Below are 21,543 nucleotides of genomic sequence, written 5' to 3'. Positions count from 1 at the left end.
GATACGCATGGGGGAAAATACGGGTCACGACCAGTCACGACACGGCATTGCGGATTTTTATAATACTGAACACGGGGAAAGACGGGTAGAGCCGGTTGCGGCAAAATATACAGGATGCGATCACGGGTTGATACGGATGCGGCTCCAATAATAACGGCTGCATGCGGATCCGTGATTGAGGGGTATCCGAGCAACACTGATGAGGATCTGCAGATATCATAGACTATGAATGCATTTTGCAGGAACAGATCTTTTGCAGGAACTGATCTTTTGCAGATAATGATCTTTTGAATGTGTACAGCATCTGTGTGTGCAGCATCCTGCAAAGATTTCTGTCTGATAGGAAGTGCAGCTCCATAGAATAGACTGTGTAGGTATGTCTCTCATACTACATGGAAGTGGGTAAGATTGGTCTGTGATCTTGCCTTTTCCAAAGACTTTTATCTCAAGTGTGTATGTAGCATTATTGATCATCTACAATAGGGATGGTTTATGAAGGTAATAGTGAATTAGTGTTTGTACTATGGCAGTAGAGTGCACATCCTTGCTGAAAGCAAACCAGAAGTGAATAAAAAGAAAAATTATTATAACATTATTATTATTATTATAGGATTTATAAAGTTTTTATATTGGTACTTATCCGTTAGCCGGGTGCATCCGGCAGGTGGCGCTAATTACTATTCCCCCTCCAGGCCGACATGGATAGTAGGGAAAGATGTAACTCTGGTGGAGTTTTGTCGCCACCTGCCGGATGCGCCCGGCTAACGGATAAGTACCTTTATATTTTTTTGTAATGCAAGATTGTAACTCAACTAATTCTGCCCACTTTTGCTGGATTACGTACAGCTTCTACATTGTGGGGTAGACTGGATATATTTGGATAGCATACATACAGCGGCGTAGCTAAGGAACTGTGGGCCCTGATGCAAGTTTACATTGGAGCCCCCTAAACACTCTTTATGTAGCAATTGATACGGCGCACCAAAACCTGCCAATGGTAACTGCAGTGTCAGAGGTGCAAAAAGGGGATGGGGAACAGCTTGTTAATGATTACTACTATTCAAAGCATCTATAGAAGTGATTATTATGAGCACAGGACCAATAGAGAGCCAATACTGTAGCTGAGGGAAGGCCCTTCGGGGGCCCGATGCGGTCACAACCTCTACTGCTACGCCCCTGTATACATATCAAACACTGGCCCACAGGCAAATTGGACTGCAGTGCCATCAAATTTGGCCTGCCAGTGTTTTCCTCACTTTGCATTATATTTGGCCCGTAAAGACCTGGCCATACACTTATAGATTTGCAGCAGATTCGACCATCAGATAGATTTCTGTCAGATGCCTATCAGGTCGAATCTGACAGGAATGTATCTGATGTGTGCCACACAGTCGTAATCGAATTTCAATAGATTTCAAAATGCAGTGTTGCACCATTCGATTCAATGCAACCCTATGGGCTATCGATCGGCTGCCAGCAGCCGATCGACCCAGATTTTCCATCCGGACTGATCGACCAAATCAATCGAAATTGGCTGGAATTCAATCGATCTGCTGATCGATCATGCTTTCTGCTGCATCGAATTCTAGCCGATTCAATGAAAATTGGTCGAATCGGCCATCTATCGATGGCTAAAATCGACCAGTGTATGGTCCCCTTAAGAGGGAGGGGATGTCAATCCCTCTTCAAAAGCACCTCCCTCTGACATCATCTTCCTTGGTTCTACATACCTCAATATCCTCAAGGGACTGCACAGCCCATAGATGTGTGTAAGGGCCCGTTTCCACTTGTGCGTTGCGATTCCTGTGCGGAAAAAGCATGTGCGATTTCGCATGCGGATGCGTTTTTCCATGCGTTTTTCAATGCGATTTCGCATGCGTTTTGTGGCCAAGCGTTTTTAACCATGTCAATGCTGGTGTGCTTTTTACGTTGTTTTTACACAAAAACGCATGCGAAAACTCATAAAAAAATGCGTTTTTACTATTAATTACACCGTATGCGATTCTCTGATAGCTCTGCCTTGCAGGACAAGTGGTAACAGCCCCATCCACTTGTATTGTCTATGCAGGAAACACATGCAGATTCGCTCTAGTGGAAACGGGCCCTAAGGGCTCGTTCACATCTAGGGCGATTTTGTCCTTTTTTCAAGCGCAGGTCATTTTCAAAATCGGCCAAAACCGCTTGTGCAATGATTCTCTACGAGAAGGTTCATATCAGTGCGTTTTGTCTGCTTTACACTACGCAAAGTGTTGCCTGTACCGTTTTGGGGGCAATTTTGCTCTAATGGAAAGTATAGGAAGAGAGCTAAACGCTCACAAAATCTCTTTATGCAGCGATTGTGTTTGCGTTTTTAAAGGAAACCAGAGATGAACGCTTTGGCACAAAGTAAACATATCCCCCGATAGATTTTACTAAATAAATACTATACCTGGTATTTTCGCCGCTATGGTGTGCCGGTTTTTTGTGTTTTTTTTTACTAAAACTCCGTGCAAAACACAGTTCACCAGAAAAGCATATTATTTAGTGGGCTGTGTGCAAAATGAAATCACCATTTCTAAAAACCTCTTATGACTAACAAATATAGATTTAAAAAAAACAACTTTTTTATTATACCCAGCTCCTCCCATCTCATCACAGCTCTCTGTGATGCTGCAAATATACAGAACAGGAAATCAGAGCCAGAAGGGGGCAGGCTTGGGCTTGAAAAGACATCAGAGAAGACAGACTCAGCTATAATGATTTCTGAGCAAAGCCAGACTGAATGCTCAGTCGGGGATTTTATCAGGGCTGATAAGAAGCAGGCTGAGCAGTGAAGGATGAAACAGAGAGCAGAGTAGGTGATTTCTCTAATGTTCCCACTGATATATATGGTAAAATTCATGAGGGTGCTTCGTCTCTGGCTCACTTTAAGAATAAATACATTGTATTTATTCTTTTCCGGGTCAAAGATTTTACTTCCTGACTGACGGCAGGAAGCGACAAAACAGAATCGCTTTGCAAAAGTGCTTAAAAAAGCGCTTTGCACGCAGTGGAGCACCGGTAGGAGGAAAAAAAACGCTCAAAAAATCAAAAATTGCTGCTGTCAGAGGGGAGGTGACATCAGCTTCTCTGACATGCCCTACTCAGACATGCCACCACACACACACAAAATCACTCACAAACATAACCACACACACACACACACACACACACACACACACACACACACACACACACACACACACACACCAATACACACACACACACGCATACACACACACACACACATGATGCAACCACACACACACATCAATACACACACACATCAATACACACACACACACACATCAATACAAACACACACACACGCCCCCACAAATATAACCACACACAATAACAAAACCACATAGACACACAATCACAACCACTACACATTACAATATCACTAACAATCATCTATCCCAGACTCCATGCAGCTTAATCACTGACTCCATGCAGCTAGTCACCCTCTATCACTGACTCCATGCAGGTAAACTAACCCTCTATCACTGACTCCATGCAGGTAAACTAACCCTCTATCACTGACTCCATGAAGCTAGTCACCCTCTATCATTGACTCCATGCAGCTACAGTCACCCTCTATCACTGACTCCATGCAGCTACAGTCACCCTCTATCATTGACTCCACGCAGCTAAAGTCACTCTCTATCACTGATTCCATGCAGCTAAACTCCCCCTCTATCCCTGACTCCATGCAGCTAAAGTCACTCTCTATCACTGACTCCATGCAGCTACAGTCACCCTCTATCACTGATTCCATGCAGCTACAGTCATCCTCTATCACTGACTCCATGCAGCTACAGTCACCCTCTATCACTGACTCCATGCAGCTAAACTCACCCTCTATCACTGACTCCATGCAGCTAAAGTCACTCTCTATCACTGACTCCATGCAGCTACAGTGACCCTCTATCACTGACTCCATGCAGCTACAGTCACCCTCTATCACTGACTCCATGCAGCTAAACTCACCCTCTATCACTGACTCCATGCAGCTAAAGTCACCCTCTATCACTGACTCCATGCAGCTAAACTCACCCTCTATCACTGACTCCATGCAGCTAAAGTCACCCTCTATCACTGACTCCATGCAGCTACAGTCACCCTCTATCACTGACTCCATGCAGCTAAAGTCACCCTCTATCACTGACTCCATGCAGCTACAGTCATCCTCTATCACTGATTCCCAGGGCCGGGCCGAGGCATAGGCTGGAGAGGCTCCAGCCTCAGGGCGCAGTGTAGGAGGGGGCGCACAATTCATTCAGCTGTCATTCCTAATTGTGTTTGAAGCAGAAAGAAATAAGAAAAGGGGATACATAGCAGTGACTGCAAGCCAGATAACTAGATATTAAGGTGTTGGGGAGGTTGTGGGCCCTGTGGCACCTCTTAGTCTAATAGCAATCAGTGTGTGATGGCTGGGGTGGCAGGGATGGAGGGGCGCACTTTGGTGTCTCAGCCTTGGGTGCTGGAGGACCTTGTCCCGCCTCTGCTGATTCCATGCAGCTACAGTCATCCTCTATCACTGACTCCATGCAGCTAAAGTCACCCTCTATCACTGACTCCATGCAGCTAAAGTCACTCTCTATCACTGACTCCATGCAGCTACAGTCACCCTCTATAACTGACTCCATGCAGCTACAGTCACCCTCTATCACTGACTCCATGCAGCTAAAGTCACCCTCTATCACTGACTCCATGCAGCTAAACTCACCCTCTATCACTGACTCCATGCAGCTAAAGTCACCCTCTATCACTGACTCCATGCAGCTACAGTCACCCTCTATAACTGACTCCATGCAGCTACAGTCACCCTCTATCACTGACTCCATGCAGCTAAAGTCACCCTCTATCACTAACTCCATGCAGCTAAAGTCACCCTCTATCACTAACTCCATGCAGCTAAACTCACCCTCTATCACTGACTCCATGCAGCTAAACTCACCCTCTATCACTGACTCCATGCAGCTAAAGTCACCCTCTATCACTGACTCCATGCAGCTAAAGTCCCCCTCTACCACTAACTCCATGCAGCTCAACTCACCCTCTATCACTGACTCCATGCAGCTACAGTCACCCTCTATAACTGACTCCATGCAGCTACAGTCACCCTCTATCACTGACTCCATGCAGCTAAAGTCACCCTCTATCACTGACTCCATGCAGCTACAGTCACCCTCTATAACTGACTCCATGCAGCTACAGTCACCCTCTATCACTGACTCCATGCAGCTAAAGTCACCCTCTATCACTGACTCCATGCAGCTAAAGTCACCCTCTATCACTAACTCCATGCAGCTAAACTCACCCTCTATCACTGACTCCATGCAGCTAAACTCACCCTCTATCACTGACTCCATGCAGCTAAAGTCACCCTCTATCACTGACTCCATGCAGCTAAAGTCACCCTCTATCACTGACTCCATGCAGCTACAGTCACCCTCTATCACTGACTCCATGCAGCTAAAGTCACCCTCTGTCACTGACTCCATGCAGCTAAAGTCACCCTCTATCACTGACTCCATGCAGCCAAAGTCACCCTCTATCATTGACTCCATGCAGCTAAAGTCACCCTCTATCACTGACTCCATGCAGCTAAAGTCACCCTCTATCACTGACTCCATGCAGCTAAAGTCACCCTCTATCACTGACTCCATGCAGCTAAACTCACCCTCTATCACTGACTCCATGCAGCTAAAGTCACCCTCTATAACTGACTCCATGCAGCTACAGTCACCCTCTATCACTGACTCCATGCAGCTAAACTCACCCTCTATCACTGACTTTATGCAGCTAAACTCACCCTCTATCACTGACTCCATGCAGCTAAACTCACCCTCTATCACTGACTTTATGCAGCTAGAGTTACCCTCAACCGATCCTCTATGTACAAACACCCCACCCACTGCCCTCCACACCAAGCAATCGCTTCACAGTGTTCTTACACAACCAAACATGAAAGTGACAGCTGCACTCAGCCTCTGCACACTCAGATTTACAGAGTGCAGCTTTCTGCTTCTCAAAACACAGTCATCTATTAAACCAGGGGTCGAGTCCTGCGTGAACGCGGGGGGACGACGTCCACTTACTATTATTGCAGAGTGGACGCCGTCCCCCCTAGCACCCTGGAGGGGAGCAGCGCAGCAGAGAGGAGCATTGGGCTGAGCAGCGGGGAAGGGCGGACGTTCCCCCCCCCCCCCCCCCCCCTCACCTGAGGGCTCCTCTCCCTGGCTCTCCCCTCCATAACATTGAGGCTGTGGCTGGCGGCGGTGGCTTATAGCGGCGGCGGTGGGTGGGACTTACCTCCTCCAGTGTTCCGGCGAGTGGACGCTGTGCGTGCGTGTGTGCGTGCAACTAGTCTGGTCTTCACTAGACCAGACTAGCTGCACGCACACACGCACGCACAGCGTCCACTCGCCGGAACACTGGAGGAGGTAAGTCCCGCCCACCGCCGCCGCTACCAGCCGCCAGCCACAGCCTCAATGTTATGGAGGGGAGAGCCAGGGAGAGGAGCCCTCAGGTGAGGGAGGGGGGGAAACGTCCGCCCTTCCCCGCTGCTCTGCCCAATGCTCCTCTCTGCTGCGCTGCTCCCCTCCAGCTGGGCACATATACACCTGGCTACATATACTGGGCACATATACACCTGGCTACATATACTGGGGACATATACACCTGGCTACATATACTGGGGGCACCTATACACCTGGCTACATATACTGGGGCCACTATACACCTGGCTACATATACTGGGGCCACTATACACCTGGCTACATATACTGGGGCCACTATACACCTGGCTACATATACTGGGGCCACTATACACCTGGCTACATATACTGGGGCCACTATACACCTGGCTACATATACTGGGGCCACTATACACCTGGCTACATATACTGGGGCCACTATACACCTGGCTACATATACTGGGGCCACTATACATCTGGCTACATATACTGGGGACACTATACACCTGGCTACATATACTGGGGACACCTATACACCTGGCTATACTGGGGACACCTGAACACCTGGTTACATATACTGGGGACACCTGGCTATACTGGGGACACCTATAGACCTGGCTACCTGTTCTGGGGACATCTATACACTTGGCCACCTATTCTGGGGACAACTATACACATGGCTACTTATACTGGGGACACCTATAGACCTGGCTAGCTATACTGGGGGTACCTATTTTGGGAGAATTGCTGTCAGATATGTATTTTTGGGGAACCGCTGATGCCAGATTACGTGTATTTTGGGGAACCGCTGCCAGATTGTGTATGTTGGGGGACCACTGCTGCCAGATTACATGTATTTTACGTGTATTTTGAGTGATCCACTACCAGGTTTCACGTATTTTGGGGAACTGCTTCCAGATTATGTGTATGTTGGGGGAACTGCTGCTGCCAGATTGTCTATTTTGGGGGAACCACTGCCATATTATCTGTATTTTGGAGGAACCTCTGCCAGATTATGTGTATTTTTGGTGAAATGCTGTCAGATTATATCTACTTTTTGGGGATACACTACGACAGAGCTCAAACTTCCCCTGGCAGACCTTTTATACCACTGCTAAGGCCATGTATATTTGGCCCCACCCATGACCACGCCCACGCTATGCTCAACCACGCTTTTTGTGATGAGTCCACTCACTTCTTTTTCCAGGACTAGACCCCTGTATTAAACCCTTTCAATGACACAACTATTACTCACCAACAGGTTGACTCATCATCACAGTGTTTCTCTCCCTTCTGCCTCTTCCCCCTCCCTTGCTTGTAAAGTCATCAGACATAGGCTTAGGGCTGGAATGATATGTCTGTGATCTGTCCACACAGGAGAAGCTTGCTAGCAAGTAGGGATTAAACCATGCCAGCAAACTAGCCAAATACATCTGTAGGTAACTTTACTTCAATAATAGCACCATCATTTGGACAATCTGCTTTGCTCAAAACACTCTGAGTTCAGTTTGTGATGTTTACATTTGGATCCTGTCATTGCTGAACTAGTAAACTTTAATATTATCACTGGAGTTAGGCAAAAAATATCTAAAGTTCATCACAAAAATATTGATTTTGATCACCAAAAAATTGGCCCCACCAGCCAGCCATAGTGCCACTTTGTGCCCCCCCACCCCCAAATTTTATTCTGAATCAGCCACTGTGGGTGTGGACTAGCCCATGTCCTCATGGGGATTCTCGGGGTTTTCTTTGTTTTCAAAAGCACTTAGTAAATGGCAGTTGCTCCATCCAACTGCCAAAGAAGTGTGCAGCAAAAAGGGAGGCTGCCCAGCATCTTTGTATAAATCCTTTTCAGGGAGTGTCTTCATAAAGAATAAAGGCCATGCTGAGAAACCCACTGAAGAGATGAACTAACCCAAAACCTGTCGGTTCTGTCAGATTTCTACTACCTACTGGAAGTGACAGCAACATAGGAGAAAAGTAATTTTGGCTTATGTTACTCTGGAAGAAACGTACCTCTTATTTGTATGTGTTTACATGTACTTTAAATTTTACAATTTTGCGATAGTGGTCCTTTAAGTTCTCAAGGTGAGAGGTATATGGAGGCTGCCATATTTATTTCCTTTTATACAAGACCTGTTCCCAGGCAGTCCTACTGACCATGTGTCTCTAATACGTTTATGCAATAGACCCTGAACAAGCATATGCAGGTCAAGTACTCTTGACTCGGCTGACTCAGGTTTTACTGGATTAGCCATATGCTTGTTCCAGGGTTTTGACTCAGACACTACTTATGCCAGAAGCTCAACAGGGCTACCAGGCAACTGGCATTGTTTCCAAGGAAATAAATGTGTCAGCCTCCATATCCCTCTCACCTCGGGTTCCCTTTAAACTATGTAACTCGGGGTATGCTCACCTGCTTCACACACTTCACAGCCCTCTTCCACAAATAACCTTAACATCCATCTTCACCCCAACCTTATTTCCATCCATCCCACCCACAAGCACATGCTCCCCCTACCCTGCGGTCTCTGAAATGCTAGATCCGTCCGCAATAAACTTACAGCGGTCCACGACCTCTTCCTCCCCAAATCCCTCACTATCCTCACACTCACTGAGACATGGCTCACCCCCTCTGACTCTGCCGCAGAGGCTGCCCTCTCCTATGGGGGGCTTCATCTCAGTCACACCCCCAGACCAGACAACAGGACCGGGGGAGGGGTGGGTCTGCTCCTCTCCCCATCCTGCACCTTCCGTGTCCTCACCCCACCTACCTCTCTACAATTCACATCATTCGAGGCCCACACCATCCGCCTCTACCACCCCCTCCCTGCCATTGTCAAGGTTTTATACCGCCCTCCGTCGAGCTCCTCACTACAATTTCTCAACAACTTTGCCTCCTGGCTCCCATAAATTTTCTCCTCTGACCTCCCCACCATCATCCTCAGGGATTTCAATATTCCCATTGATGAACCCAACTCTGTCGTGACCCGGCTACTCACCATAGCCAGCTCCCTTGGCCTGGTACAACACACCAACACTTCCACCCACACTGCAGGTCACACTCTCAACCTTATATTCACTAAATCCACCACCATTGCAGACCTTGACATCGCACCCTTTCCACCCTCAGACTATCACCTTCTCACCTTCAACCATCTCACGGAAGGCACCTCCAAACTACCCGCCCACCCACCTGGTCGATGGTAGTGAGACCTACGCAAGCTCAACCCTAGTGTCCTTGCTGACCCCCTCCATGCCCTCTCCTCCACTCTCCCCACCCTAACCTGTCCTAATCTTGCTGCAGCTCAGTATCACCAAACTCTCCATCAGCCCTAGAGGATGCTGCTCCCCCAATATTCCGCCGCAACCTCCCCCCTAACCCCAAGCCCTGGCGCACTACACATACTCGCAACCTCCAGAGGGAAACACACGCCACTGAACGGAAATGGAGGAAAACTAGACTTAACCAGGATTTCCTACAGTACAAGACCAACCTGCTGCAGTTCCACACTGCCCTTGCTGATGCGAAGCAGGAATACTTTACCAAGCTCATCGGAGCACAAGCTTCCAACCCCCGGCGTCCTTTTGCCACTTTCAACTCCCTGCTTAAACCCACCTTTCCCCCCACCCTCCGTTTCCTCCCTCTCTGCCACAGATTTAGCCACCCACTTCACCAACAAAATTGTCGCCATCTGTCAGGAAATATCCAATCTTCAATATTCACCTCCCACCAGCTCACAACCAGCAGCTCCTTCACCCTATCCTCCCCTCATCTCCTTCACTTCTACTACCATTGAGGAAGCCAACCACCTACTGCAGACTTCCCATACCACTACCTCCCCCTTGACCCCATCCCTTCTGATTTACTCCAGCCTCACTTCATGGATTTGGCCCCAGTCCTCACTGCCCTGTTTAACCTCTCCCTATCCACAGGCACCTTGATCCCTCACTGCCCTTCAACTACCGTCCTATCTCCCTCCTAGCCCTTTTTCTCAAAACTCCTTGAGTGTCTGGTTCACCAATGCCTGACCCAGTACCTCAAGGCCAACTCACTGCTAGACCCACTGCAATCTGGATTTCGGCCTGCCCACTCTACCGAAACAGCTCTCACCAAAGTGGTCAATGACCTTGCTTTAGCTAAAGCTGAAGGTAAATACTGCATTCTCCTCCTCCATGACCTTTCAGCAGCTTTTGACACAGTAGACCATCCCCTGCTCCTCCAGTCCCGCCAGTCCATGGGCATTCATGACCTCGCCCTGACCGCTTTCATCCTACCTCTGCAATCGCTCCTTCACGACCTCCTTCAATGAGTCCTCATCCACCCCTAACCACCTCTCGGTCCTTGGCCCCCTACTGTTCTCCCTTATACACATTCTCCATAGGCAAAGTTATCTCCTCCATGGGTTTTAACTATCATCTGTATGCAGATGACACCCAGATCTACTTCCACACCCCTGACCTATCCACCACTACTATGGACAAGGTCTCCTCCTGCCTATCAGCCATCTCCTCCTGTATGTCCGCTAGGTTCCTGAAACTAAATCTAGACAAAATGGAATTTATGATCTTCCCACCCCGGCCATCCCTAAACCTCCTAGACGTGCATGTTACTTTTAACCACACTACCATTCGAACTACCTCTCAAGCCCGCTGTCTGGGTGTCACCCTGAACTCTGCACTCTGCTTCACTCCCCACATCCAAAACTTCACAAAGTCCTGCAACTTCCACCTCCGTAACATCTGTAAGATCCGCCCTTTCCTGACCTCTGCCGCCACAACTCCTCATCCATGCCCTTATAATTTCCCACCTTGACTACTGCAATGCCCTTCTCTCTGGTCTCCCTATGACCCGAATTGCTCCGCTGCAGTCCATCATGAATGCGGCAGCCAGAATTATCCACTCCTCCCATCGCTCCACCACATCGGCTCCCCTCTGTGAATCCCTCCACTGGCTTTCTATCCAGTCCAGAATCAGATTCAAGATACTGTGTCTGATTTACAAATTTGTCCACAAAACCTGTCCAACCTACATTTCCGATCTCACTTAGAGGTACACACCTAGCCGCTCTCCGCTCCCCTAATGAACTTCACCTGACCGCCCCCCACATCACCCAGTCCCCCAGTCCCATGCATGCCTCCAGGACTCCAGTCCCATGCATGCCTCCAAGAGCTGCTCCAACACTATGGAACTTCCTACCTCCATCCATTAGGGCAGCCCCCTCCTTCACCATCTTCAAGAAGGCCCTCAAAACTCACCTTTTCACTCTGGCCTACCACCCCTCACAAGTGCTCTACCCCCGCAGCTGAACTCTGATCCTCTACCTTTCGTGTCCCTACTTCTCCCTCTAGATTGTAAGCCTTCAGGCAGGGCCCTCCTCCTTATGTCCCCTACCTGATCACGCACCTCCATTACCGTACACCCATCCTATTGGATCTGAGTGAACTCGACTTGCCTAATCTCCATGCTCCATCCAGTGACTGACTAAGCATTACCTTATGCTCATACTGTGCTTTGTGATCTGGTTTTCTTGTATTTCTGTATATATTGCTGTATGTCACCCCTAAATATTGTCTGTAACCTAAATTAATGTTCAGCGCTGCGTAATATGTTGGCGCTTTATAAATACAATAAATAATAATAAATAATAATAATACTCATACTGTGCTGCATGATCTGGTTTACATGTACTCATGTATTGTCGTATTGCTGTATGTCACCCCTAAATATTGTCTGTAACCTAAACTAATGTACAGCGCTGCATAATATGTTGGAGCTTTAAAAATACAATAAATAAATAAATAAATATAAATATGTAATCTTTTATCTAAAATAGAGCATATTCAGCCTGATATAATGTGACCACTAGGTGATGCTGTTCTACATGCATATATGAAGGAACACAGGCTGATAAGTTTGATGTTTAGAACAGCACTGGCTCATTGTGTGGGAACTTCAAGGGTCCAAGATCCCCACCAGGCTTCACAGTTTTACAAACTGCAGCAGCCAACACCAATTAGTTCTGTTGTCATGCAGTCCAGATTAGGCCTGAACGATTTTAGGAAAAAATTGAATTGAGCGATTTCTGTCCAAAATTACGATTTCGATTCGATTCACGATTTCCTTCAAATCAAGCTTTGTTCCCCCCCTTTGTGCCTGTTTGTTCCCCCTCTGTCCCCGTCTCTCCTTGTGACCCCTTTGCCTCGTCCTGCCTCCTCTGGGTCTCTCTCTTGCCTTCTTTGTGTCTCTGTGCCCACTCAGTTTCTCTCTGTGCCCCCTCTGTGTATCCTGTGTGCCCCCCTCTGTCCTCCAAGTTGCATCAGTTCTGGACATAGCTTCCAGCACGAGTCCAGCGATGCCCATCTATCCACTTTGCCTCCTGCAGGCTCTAATGCACGGCATACTTCCTGTATATCATGTGACATACAGTAACCCAAAGTTTTGCCAAGCACAAGAGGCGGCAGAGCGCGATAGAGGATGGCAGGCATGTCCAACGCTGCGGGCCGCACGCACTGGTACTTTGGGAAAGTTTGAAGCCACTTCTTCAAACTTCCCCATGTGGAAATGACGTGATCGCGATATTCTCCGCTTTGACGATTCTGAAATTGTGATCTTGGTGATCGCGATTTCGATTTAAATTCGATTTATCTTTCAGGCCTAGTCCAGATGAGTAATTCATAGAAGAGGATAATTATTATAATTAGAATATTTCTGTGAAGTGTCACCTTTATAATGACTTTGTGGAAAGGGACAGGGGCACCAACTGCTCAAAGCGGAAGTGTGGGAAACACAAAACAATATTGGCTCTTTCCCCTTTGTGTCTTGTAAAATGCTTTATGTTTTGTTAAAGTGAACCTGAGCTTATTTATACTTACCTGGAGCTTCCTCCAGCCCCATTGGCACCGTGGCCTCCCTCGCTGTCCTCCTCGGCCCCTCCATTATGCCGCTATCACTTCAGATAATCCTGGCAGTTGCCGCCTTCTGCGCATGCACGGCTCGGCTGCACACACGCACCCCTCGTTGTTTGCAGAACGCCACGGGGACAGAAGTGTGGCGGGGCGGACGGGCCGAGCATGGGCAGAAGCACGCGACTGACCGGATTACCGCGTGCGGTAGCGCCAGGACCGAGGGGCTGCAGTGTTCTCCCCAGGCTCTTTTAGCCGGGTGCTCCACCCAGCTAATTTTGGTGAGCACCTGGATGTCATCAGCTCTCCTCCTCATCCTCTTCCTATGCTGTAAGCAGAGTTGTGCCAACCATGCATTCCCCCATCACACTCCGCCCGGCTACTTTTTCATGCCACCCAGCTGGAAAAAAATTCTGGAGAGAACACTGGGCTGAAGAGGACAGCAAGGTAAGCCCCTGTGCTCATGGGGCTGGAAGAAGCCCCAGGTAAGTATAAATAAATCAGGGCTGTGGAGTCGGTACAAAAATCTTCCGACTCCAACTCCGACAACTCAGTGTATGAAACTCCGACTCCGACTCCAACTCCGACTCTGGGTACCCAAAATGGCTCCGACTCCTCGACTCCGACTCCTTAGTCTAATACTTAACAGGGCTGTGGATTTTGTACAAAAGTCAGACGACTCCGACTCCTCAGTTTATGAAATCAACGACTCCGACTCCAACTCTGGGTTCCCAAAATTGCCCCGACTCCGACTCTTTGACTCCGACTCCACAGCCCTGAAATAAATGCCAATGTGCCATCTCTGGTACACGTTAAAGAAAACCTAAAGCAAGAGTTAAAAAAGTTATATACTTACTGTACCTAAGAAGAGGAAAGGCGCCGGATCCTATAGTGTAGTATGGAATCGCTCTCCTTTGTAAGTACTCCTTCTAAAACCTGATGAAGGAGGGCCGAAGACACAGCCAGAGGGGAATTTGAACAGGGAACAGCGGGGTAATGAGGAGACCGAGAGAGGATCCGGGAGGCTCTGTAAGATGCAGAGTCTTCCCTCTACATAGGTCACATGCAGGGGGTAGGGATGCTCTTCTGAGTAGCTCCCTACTTGTAGCTACTCGGAATCAAAAAGTTAATCAAAGCAGCTGTGGGGGCGGGTGAGGAAGGGTTAACTTACCCATGCTGCCGTCTGTTCCAAAGTGTTCCAATCGCATCACACGTAATTTTCCAAGTCGCGTTCCACATCACTACCACGCTTCCTCCTTCCGGATTGAAGGAGGAAGAGTGGTAGTGATTGGAACGCTTGGAACGAATTGGAGCGCTTTGGAACAGACGGCAGCATGGATGCGTTAACCCTTCCTCACCCACCCTCACAGCTGCCGCAGCATGGGTAAGTTATCCCTCCTTCACCCGCCCCCACAGCTGCCGCAGCATGGGTAATTAACCCTCCCTCACCCGCCCCCACAGCTGCCGCAGCATGGGTACGTTAGCCCTCCCTCACCTGCCCCCACAGCTGCCGCAGCATGGGTAGTTAGCCCTCCCTCACCCGCCCCCACAGCTGCCGCAGCATGGGTACGTTAGCCCTCCCTCACACACCCTCACAGCTGCCGCAGCATAGGTACGTTAGCCCTCCCTCACCTGCCCCCACAGCTGCCGCAGCATAGGTACGTTAGCCCTCCCTCACACACCCTCACAGCTGCCGCAGCATAGGTACGTTAGCCCTCCCTCACCTGCCCCCACAGCTGCCACAGCATAGGTACGTTAGCCCTCCCTTACCTGCCCCCACAGCTGCCACAGCATAGGTACGTTAGCCCTCCCTCACCTGCCCCCACAGCTGCCACAGCATAGGTACGTTAGCCCTCCCTCACCCGCCCCCACAGCTGCCGCAGCATGGGTACGTTAGCCCTCCCTCACCCGCCCCCACAGCTGCCGCAGCATGGGTACGTTAGCCCTCCCTCACACACCCTCACAGCTGCCGCAGCATAGGTACGTTAGCCCTCCCTCACCTGCCCCCACAGCTGCCGCAGCATGGGTACGTTAGCCCTCCCTCACACACCCTCACAGCTGCCGCAGCATAGGTACGTTAGCCCTCCCTCACCTGCCCCCACAGCTGCCACAGCATAGGTACGTTAGCCCTCCCTTACCTGCCCCCACAGCTGCCACAGCATAGGTACGTTAGCCCTCCCTCACCTGCCCCCACAGCTGCCACAGCATAGGTACGTTAGCCCTCCCTCACCTGCCCCCACAGCTGCCACAGCATAGGTACGTTAGCCCTCCCTCACCCGCCCCCACAGCTGCCGCAGCATGGGTACGTTAGCCCTCCCTCACACACCCTCACAGCTGCCGCAGCATAGGTACGTTAGCCCTCCCTCACCTGCCCCCACAGCTGCCACAGCATAGGTACGTTAGCCCTCCCTTACCTGCCCCCACAGCTGCCACAGCATAGGTACGTTAGCCCTCCCTCACCTGCCCCCACAGCTGCCACAGCATAGGTACGTTAGCCCTCCCTCACCCGCCCCCACAGCTGCCGCAGCATGGGTACGTTAGCCCTCCCTCACACACCCTCACAGCTGCCGCAGCATAGGTACGTTAGCCCTCCCTCACCTGCCCCCACAGCTGCCGCAGCATAGGTACGTTAGCCCTCCCTCACACACCCTCACAGCTGCCGCAGCATAGGTACGTTAGCCCTCCCTCACCTGCCCCCACAGCTGCCACAGCATAGGTACGTTAGCCCTCCCTTACCTGCCCCCACAGCTGCCACAGCATAGGTACGTTAGCCCTCCCTCACCTGCCCCCACAGCTGCCACAGCATAGGTACGTTAGCCCTCCCTCACCCGCCCCCACAGCTGCCGCAGCATGGGTACGTTAGCCCTCCCTCACCCGCCCCCACAGCTGCCGCAGCATGGGTACGTTAGCCCTCCCTCACACACCCTCACAGCTGCCGCAGCATAGGTACGTTAGCCCTCCCTCACCTGCCCCCACAGCTGCCACAGCATAGGTACGTTAGCCCTCCCTTACCTGCCCCCACAGCTGCCACAGCATAGGTACGTTAGCCCTCCCTCACCTGCCCCCACAGCTGCCACAGCATAGGTACGTTAGCCCTCCCTCACCCGCCCCCACAGCTGCCGCAGCATAGGTACGTTAGCCCTCCCTCACACACCCCCACAGCTGCCGCAGCATGGGTACGTTAGCCCTCCCTCACACACCCTCACAGCTGCCGCAGCATGGGTACGTTAGCCCTCCCTCACACACCCTCACAGCTGCCGCAGCATAGGTACGTTAGCCCTCCCTCACCTGCCCCCACAGCTGCCGCAGCATAGGTACGTTAGCCCTCCCTCACCTGCCCCCACAGCTGCCGCAGCATGGGTACGTTAGCCCTCCCTCACACACCCTCACAGCTGCCGCAGCATAGGTACGTTAGCCCTCCCTCACCTGCCCCCACAGCTGCCGCAGCATGGGTACGTTAGCCCTCCCTCACAGCTGCCGCAGCATGGGTACGTTAGCCCTCCCTCACCCGCCTCCACAGCTGCCGCAGCATGGGTAAGTTAGCCCTCCCTCACCCGCCCCCACAGCTGCTGTAATTAACTTTTCGATTCCGAGTAGCAACGAGTAGGTAGCCACTCAGAAGAGCATCCGTAGCAATGGGATTCTAAAATATTTCACCTCTATAGTTTTCAAGTAACATAAAAAGTAGGTAGCAAACTCAAAAGAACAATAAAAACAGGATAATGAGATGATTACATCACAAAACATTAAGCAAGAGTCCTGCCCTGATTATAGGGGCTTACAAACTAGAAGATGAAAAAAAAAATAAAAAAACAAAAAAACTCTGCAACAGGAAAAGTAATACAGAATATAACATTTATCGGTACTTATCCGTTAGCCGGGCGCATCCGGCAGGTGGCGACAAAACTCCACCAGAATTACATCTTTCCCTACTATCCATGTCGGCCTGGAGGGGGAATAGTAATTAGCGCCACCTGCCGGATGCGCCCGGCTAACGGATAAGTACCCATTTATCAAAAAATAAATAAATAAATAAAAAGGATATATTTATATCCTCCAGCCCCTTTTAGCTGTCTTGTGTCTAGTTGTGTCCTCGCCACAGTTCTGCTCCCAGCCGGTGCCCCGGGATCCCTCCGTTGCAGATGCTAACCTCACCAGGTCGGCATCTTCTGCGCCTGTCTGAGAGCTCGTTCGCATAGCCTGGAGCGTTCTGCGCAGGCAAATAAGTACTGCGCCTGCACAGAACGCTCCCGCCCACAGATGCATGACCGCACATCTGCAAAGGAGGGGACATCGGCAGGGAGCAAAGCTGTGGCAAGGAACAAATAGGCTGCCAGGGGCTGGAGGAAGTAGAACTTGTATTTTTTTTACCCTGTCTATGTCCTTCAAAAGGAAATAAATATGGCAGCCTCTAAATATCTCTCACTTCAGTTGTTCTTTAATTGGACAATATTCTCATGCAATCTACACTGTGTATGGTTCATGGGCACTGAGACAAAGTCAAATGAACACATCATGAATACATCAGTTACCAGTGGGCAGCCCCCTCTGCTCCAAGTCCCCATATCAGCTGCTATTGCTATGTCCCTCAATAATAATAATATTCAGAAACACAGGTATATTACAATGTACAATCACCCTAGGGAAGCAGGACTTGCAGAATATTACATATACATGTTACAGTGCCCATTCCTGTACACAGATTGCAGGATTGATAAGTAATGACTGTACCTGTCACAGATCGGTATAACACCCCACATATCAGCACCAGCACAGCGACAGCTCCCCTCATCTCTGCAGAAGGTCCAGTTCAATCACTCCTGGGTGCTGCAACTCACAGAAAAACTTTTTACTCGGCTCAGGAACCCTCAGCCAATAGAAAATCAGGAAATGGTGACATCACTGTTGTTAGGTAGAGCCTATCGGCTGCTTGCAAGGGACTTTCTGTGTTCTGGTTATTCTCCAGAATGAAAGTAAAATAGTAATTACATGAGAAGAAGGCTTATGGGTGTGTGCTGCTGGGGGAATTTTATGTGTGGATTGCAGGTGACTCTTATATCTCTGTACCAGGAAACTGGCTGCCAGCAACTAGGGAAGCTCCACACAAATGTGGTTTTCATTTTAATAATAGCAATTTACCACTTCACCACTGACAGGTTTTACCCCTTAAGCACCAGAGCAATTTTCACCTTTCAGCGCTCCTTCCATTCATTCGTCTATAACTTTATCATTACTTATCACAATGTAATGAACTATATCTTGTTTTTTTCGCCACCAATTAGGCTTTCTTTAGGTGGGACATTATGCCAAGAATTATTTTGGTACTTATCCGTTAGCCGGGCGCATCCGGCAGGTGGCGCTGTTGTAGCTCATTTTATTCATACTTAGTTAACGTAGTACTGTGTGAATGGAAGCGTCGCAGGTGGCACTAATTACGTTGATACGGCACGTAACAATACAGTGTTAATGGGAACTAATGCATTGTATTTCAAGTGGCCGGAACTGTCACTTAATGGAATTAAAATGAAGGCGGCGGCAATTTAACAGATGAAGCCGCCGCCTTCGTCTGTTGTTCTTCTCCCCCTTTGCCCTCTCGCTTCTATACAATGCTGGCAGCCTGCGGGGACATGCGTGTCCCCCCAGAGTCGTTCGTCGCGGCAGGGAATCCTGCTTGTTTGCTTGTGACGAACGACTGTTGGGGGGACACGCGTGTCCCCCCCAGCTACCAGCATTGTATAGAAGCGAGAGGGCAAAGGGGGAGAAGAAAAACAACAGACGAAGGCGGCGGCTTCATCTGTTAAATTGCCGCCACCTTCATTTTAATTGCATTAAGTGACAGACAGTTCCGGCCACATGAAATACATATTAGTTCCCATTAACACTGTATTGTTACGTGCCGTATCAATGTAATTAGCGCCACCTGCGGCGCTTCCATTCACACAGTACTACGTTAACTAAGTATGAATGAAATTCGCTACAACAGCGCATCGAAATTAGCTACAACAGCGCCACCTGCCGGATGCGCCCGGCTAACGGATAAGTACCATTATTTTATTCTAAACGTGTTTTAATGGGAAAAAAGGAAAAAATGTGGGGAAAAAATTATTATTTTTCAGTTGTTGGCCTTTATAGTTTTTAAATAATGCATGCTACTGTAATTAAAACGCATGAAATGTATTTGCCCATTTGTCCCGGTTATAAAACCATTTAAAGAGAATCTGTATTGTTAAAATCGCACAAAAGTAAACATACCAGTGCATTAGGGGACATCTCCTATTACACTCTGTCACAATTTCGCCGCTGCTCGCCGCATTAAAAGTGGTTAAAAACAGTTTTAAAAAGTTTGTTTATAAACAAACAAAATGGCCACCAAAACAGGAAGTAGGTTGATGTACAGTATGTCCACACATAGAAAATACATCCATACACAAGCAGGCTGTATACAGCCTTCCTTTTGAATCTCAAGAGATCATTTGTGTGTTTATTTCCCCCTGCAGAATCTCATGCACTGAAGTTTCAGGCTGCTCTTTTCTTCCTGCAAACAGCTTTGCCCTTGTCTATAATTCCTCAGTATGTGAAAGCCCAGCCAGCTCAGAGGACAATTTATCCAGATTGTAAAAGATAAGAGAGAAGAGAGAAGCTGCCCTAATCTAAACAATACACAGGCAGTGTGCATAGAGGGGCCTGGAAGGGGGAGTTCATATCAGAACCACAACACTGAAGAACTTGGCAGCCTTCCAGACACAGGCCGACAAGTCTGACAGGGGAAAGATACATTGATTTATTACAGAGACTGTTATAGTAGAAAGTGCTGCAGTAAACCAGAACACATTAGAATAGCCTTTGGAACTTGTAGGATGATAAAAAACAGGATGAAATTTTTGTTACGGAGTCTCTTTAAATTATGTCCCTATCACAATGTTTGGCGCCAATATTTTATTTGGAAATAAAGGTGCATTTTTTTCAGTTTTGTGTCCATCCCTAATTACAAGCCCATAGTTTATAAAGTAACAGTGTTATACCCTCTTGGCATAAAAATTTAAAAAGTTCAGTCCCAAAGGTAACTATTTATGTATTTTTTTTAATTGTATTTTTTTTTTTTTAATTACAAAAAAAAAAATAATTGGGGAGTGTGGGAGGTAATGAGTTAATTTTTAATGTTTAACTAATGTATTTGTATATGAAAAATGCTTTAGGGTGTAGTTTTACTATTTGGCCACAAGATGGCCACAGTGAGTTTTGTTTATGCGACCTGCAAGCGTACAGGAAGTACGCTTGCAGGAAGTTCAGGGAGGCTGGGCAACTTTTTTTCTCACAATGATCGTGCTGCTTCTCGTAGAAGCAGCTGTTCATTGCGGGGGGCTTAGATCAATGAACGGGAAAGGTTTTTCCCGTTCATTGATCTCCGGGCGAGCGGGCAGCAGCGTGCACGAGCGCGGGGACGCGCGGACGAGGGAGCGCGGACAGCGGCGGGAGCGGCGTCAGGTACGGATTTCTCCGTCCCTTGGTGGGTGGAAAAAGGGACGGAGAAATCCGTACCGCCGGGGGTAAAGTGGGTAAAACAAATGTGTTCTGTTTCATTCAGATTTTGGGATCTACACTGGAAAATAAGGCTTGGTCAACAGGACTGTTTGTATTTTAGAAGACGTTTTGCCACTAATCCAAGTGGCTTCTCCAGTTCATGCAAGAGGATGGAACTCCAAGAAATGAACATAGTTCAGAAATTGAATTGCGGTAGTGGAAAATTTACATATTTTTATGGTACTCATTGCAATCGACAAAACTTTTGTGAGCCGCTAAAGCAATGAGCACCACCATAACGTACATTTTCCTGTACCGCAATTCGTTTTTTCCCAAATAGCATTCGCCTGCCTGCACTATTCTCGTAGCAATCATAATTGTGTGAGTGGGAAAAGCAGCCTGTGTGGTCGCAAACGAGTGCGATTGCGGTCCCGCTTGCTAATGGAAAAGGGACCAGCGTGTAGTATAAGGAAAGTAGTTGTATGAGTTCCTGGCTCAGATCCCTTCCAGCGAAACAAAGAAAAACAGAGTCCAAGATTTTGGCGCAGTCGGAGCCACCATAGGCCGTAATAGGAATTACAGCTAAAGTGGCGCTGAAACAGTAATTTCGGTG

At 48.7% G+C, this 21,543-nt stretch overlaps 1 protein-coding gene across 1 annotated transcript in view; it reads right to left on the bottom strand.

Moving 5' to 3' along the window:
• Positions 1–18,363, bottom strand: part of LOC137528717 (class II histocompatibility antigen, M beta 1 chain) — a 59,584-nt gene extending 41,221 nt beyond the window's left edge. The window contains exon 1 of the mRNA XM_068250229.1: positions 18,141–18,363. Coding sequence (XP_068106330.1) covers positions 18,141–18,201 — 61 coding nt within the window. The 5' untranslated portion in view covers positions 18,202–18,363. The remainder of the gene's footprint in view (positions 1–18,140) is intronic.
• Between the last annotated feature and the right edge of the window lie 3,180 nt (positions 18,364–21,543).

The sequence above is a fragment of the Hyperolius riggenbachi genome, chromosome 8 (assembly GCF_040937935.1).
Source record: "Hyperolius riggenbachi isolate aHypRig1 chromosome 8, aHypRig1.pri, whole genome shotgun sequence".
NCBI classification, from domain to species: Eukaryota; Metazoa; Chordata; class Amphibia; order Anura; family Hyperoliidae; genus Hyperolius; species Hyperolius riggenbachi.
The sequence above is the reverse complement of the archived record's forward strand: the minus strand, read 5'-3'. Positions and strand labels throughout refer to the sequence as shown.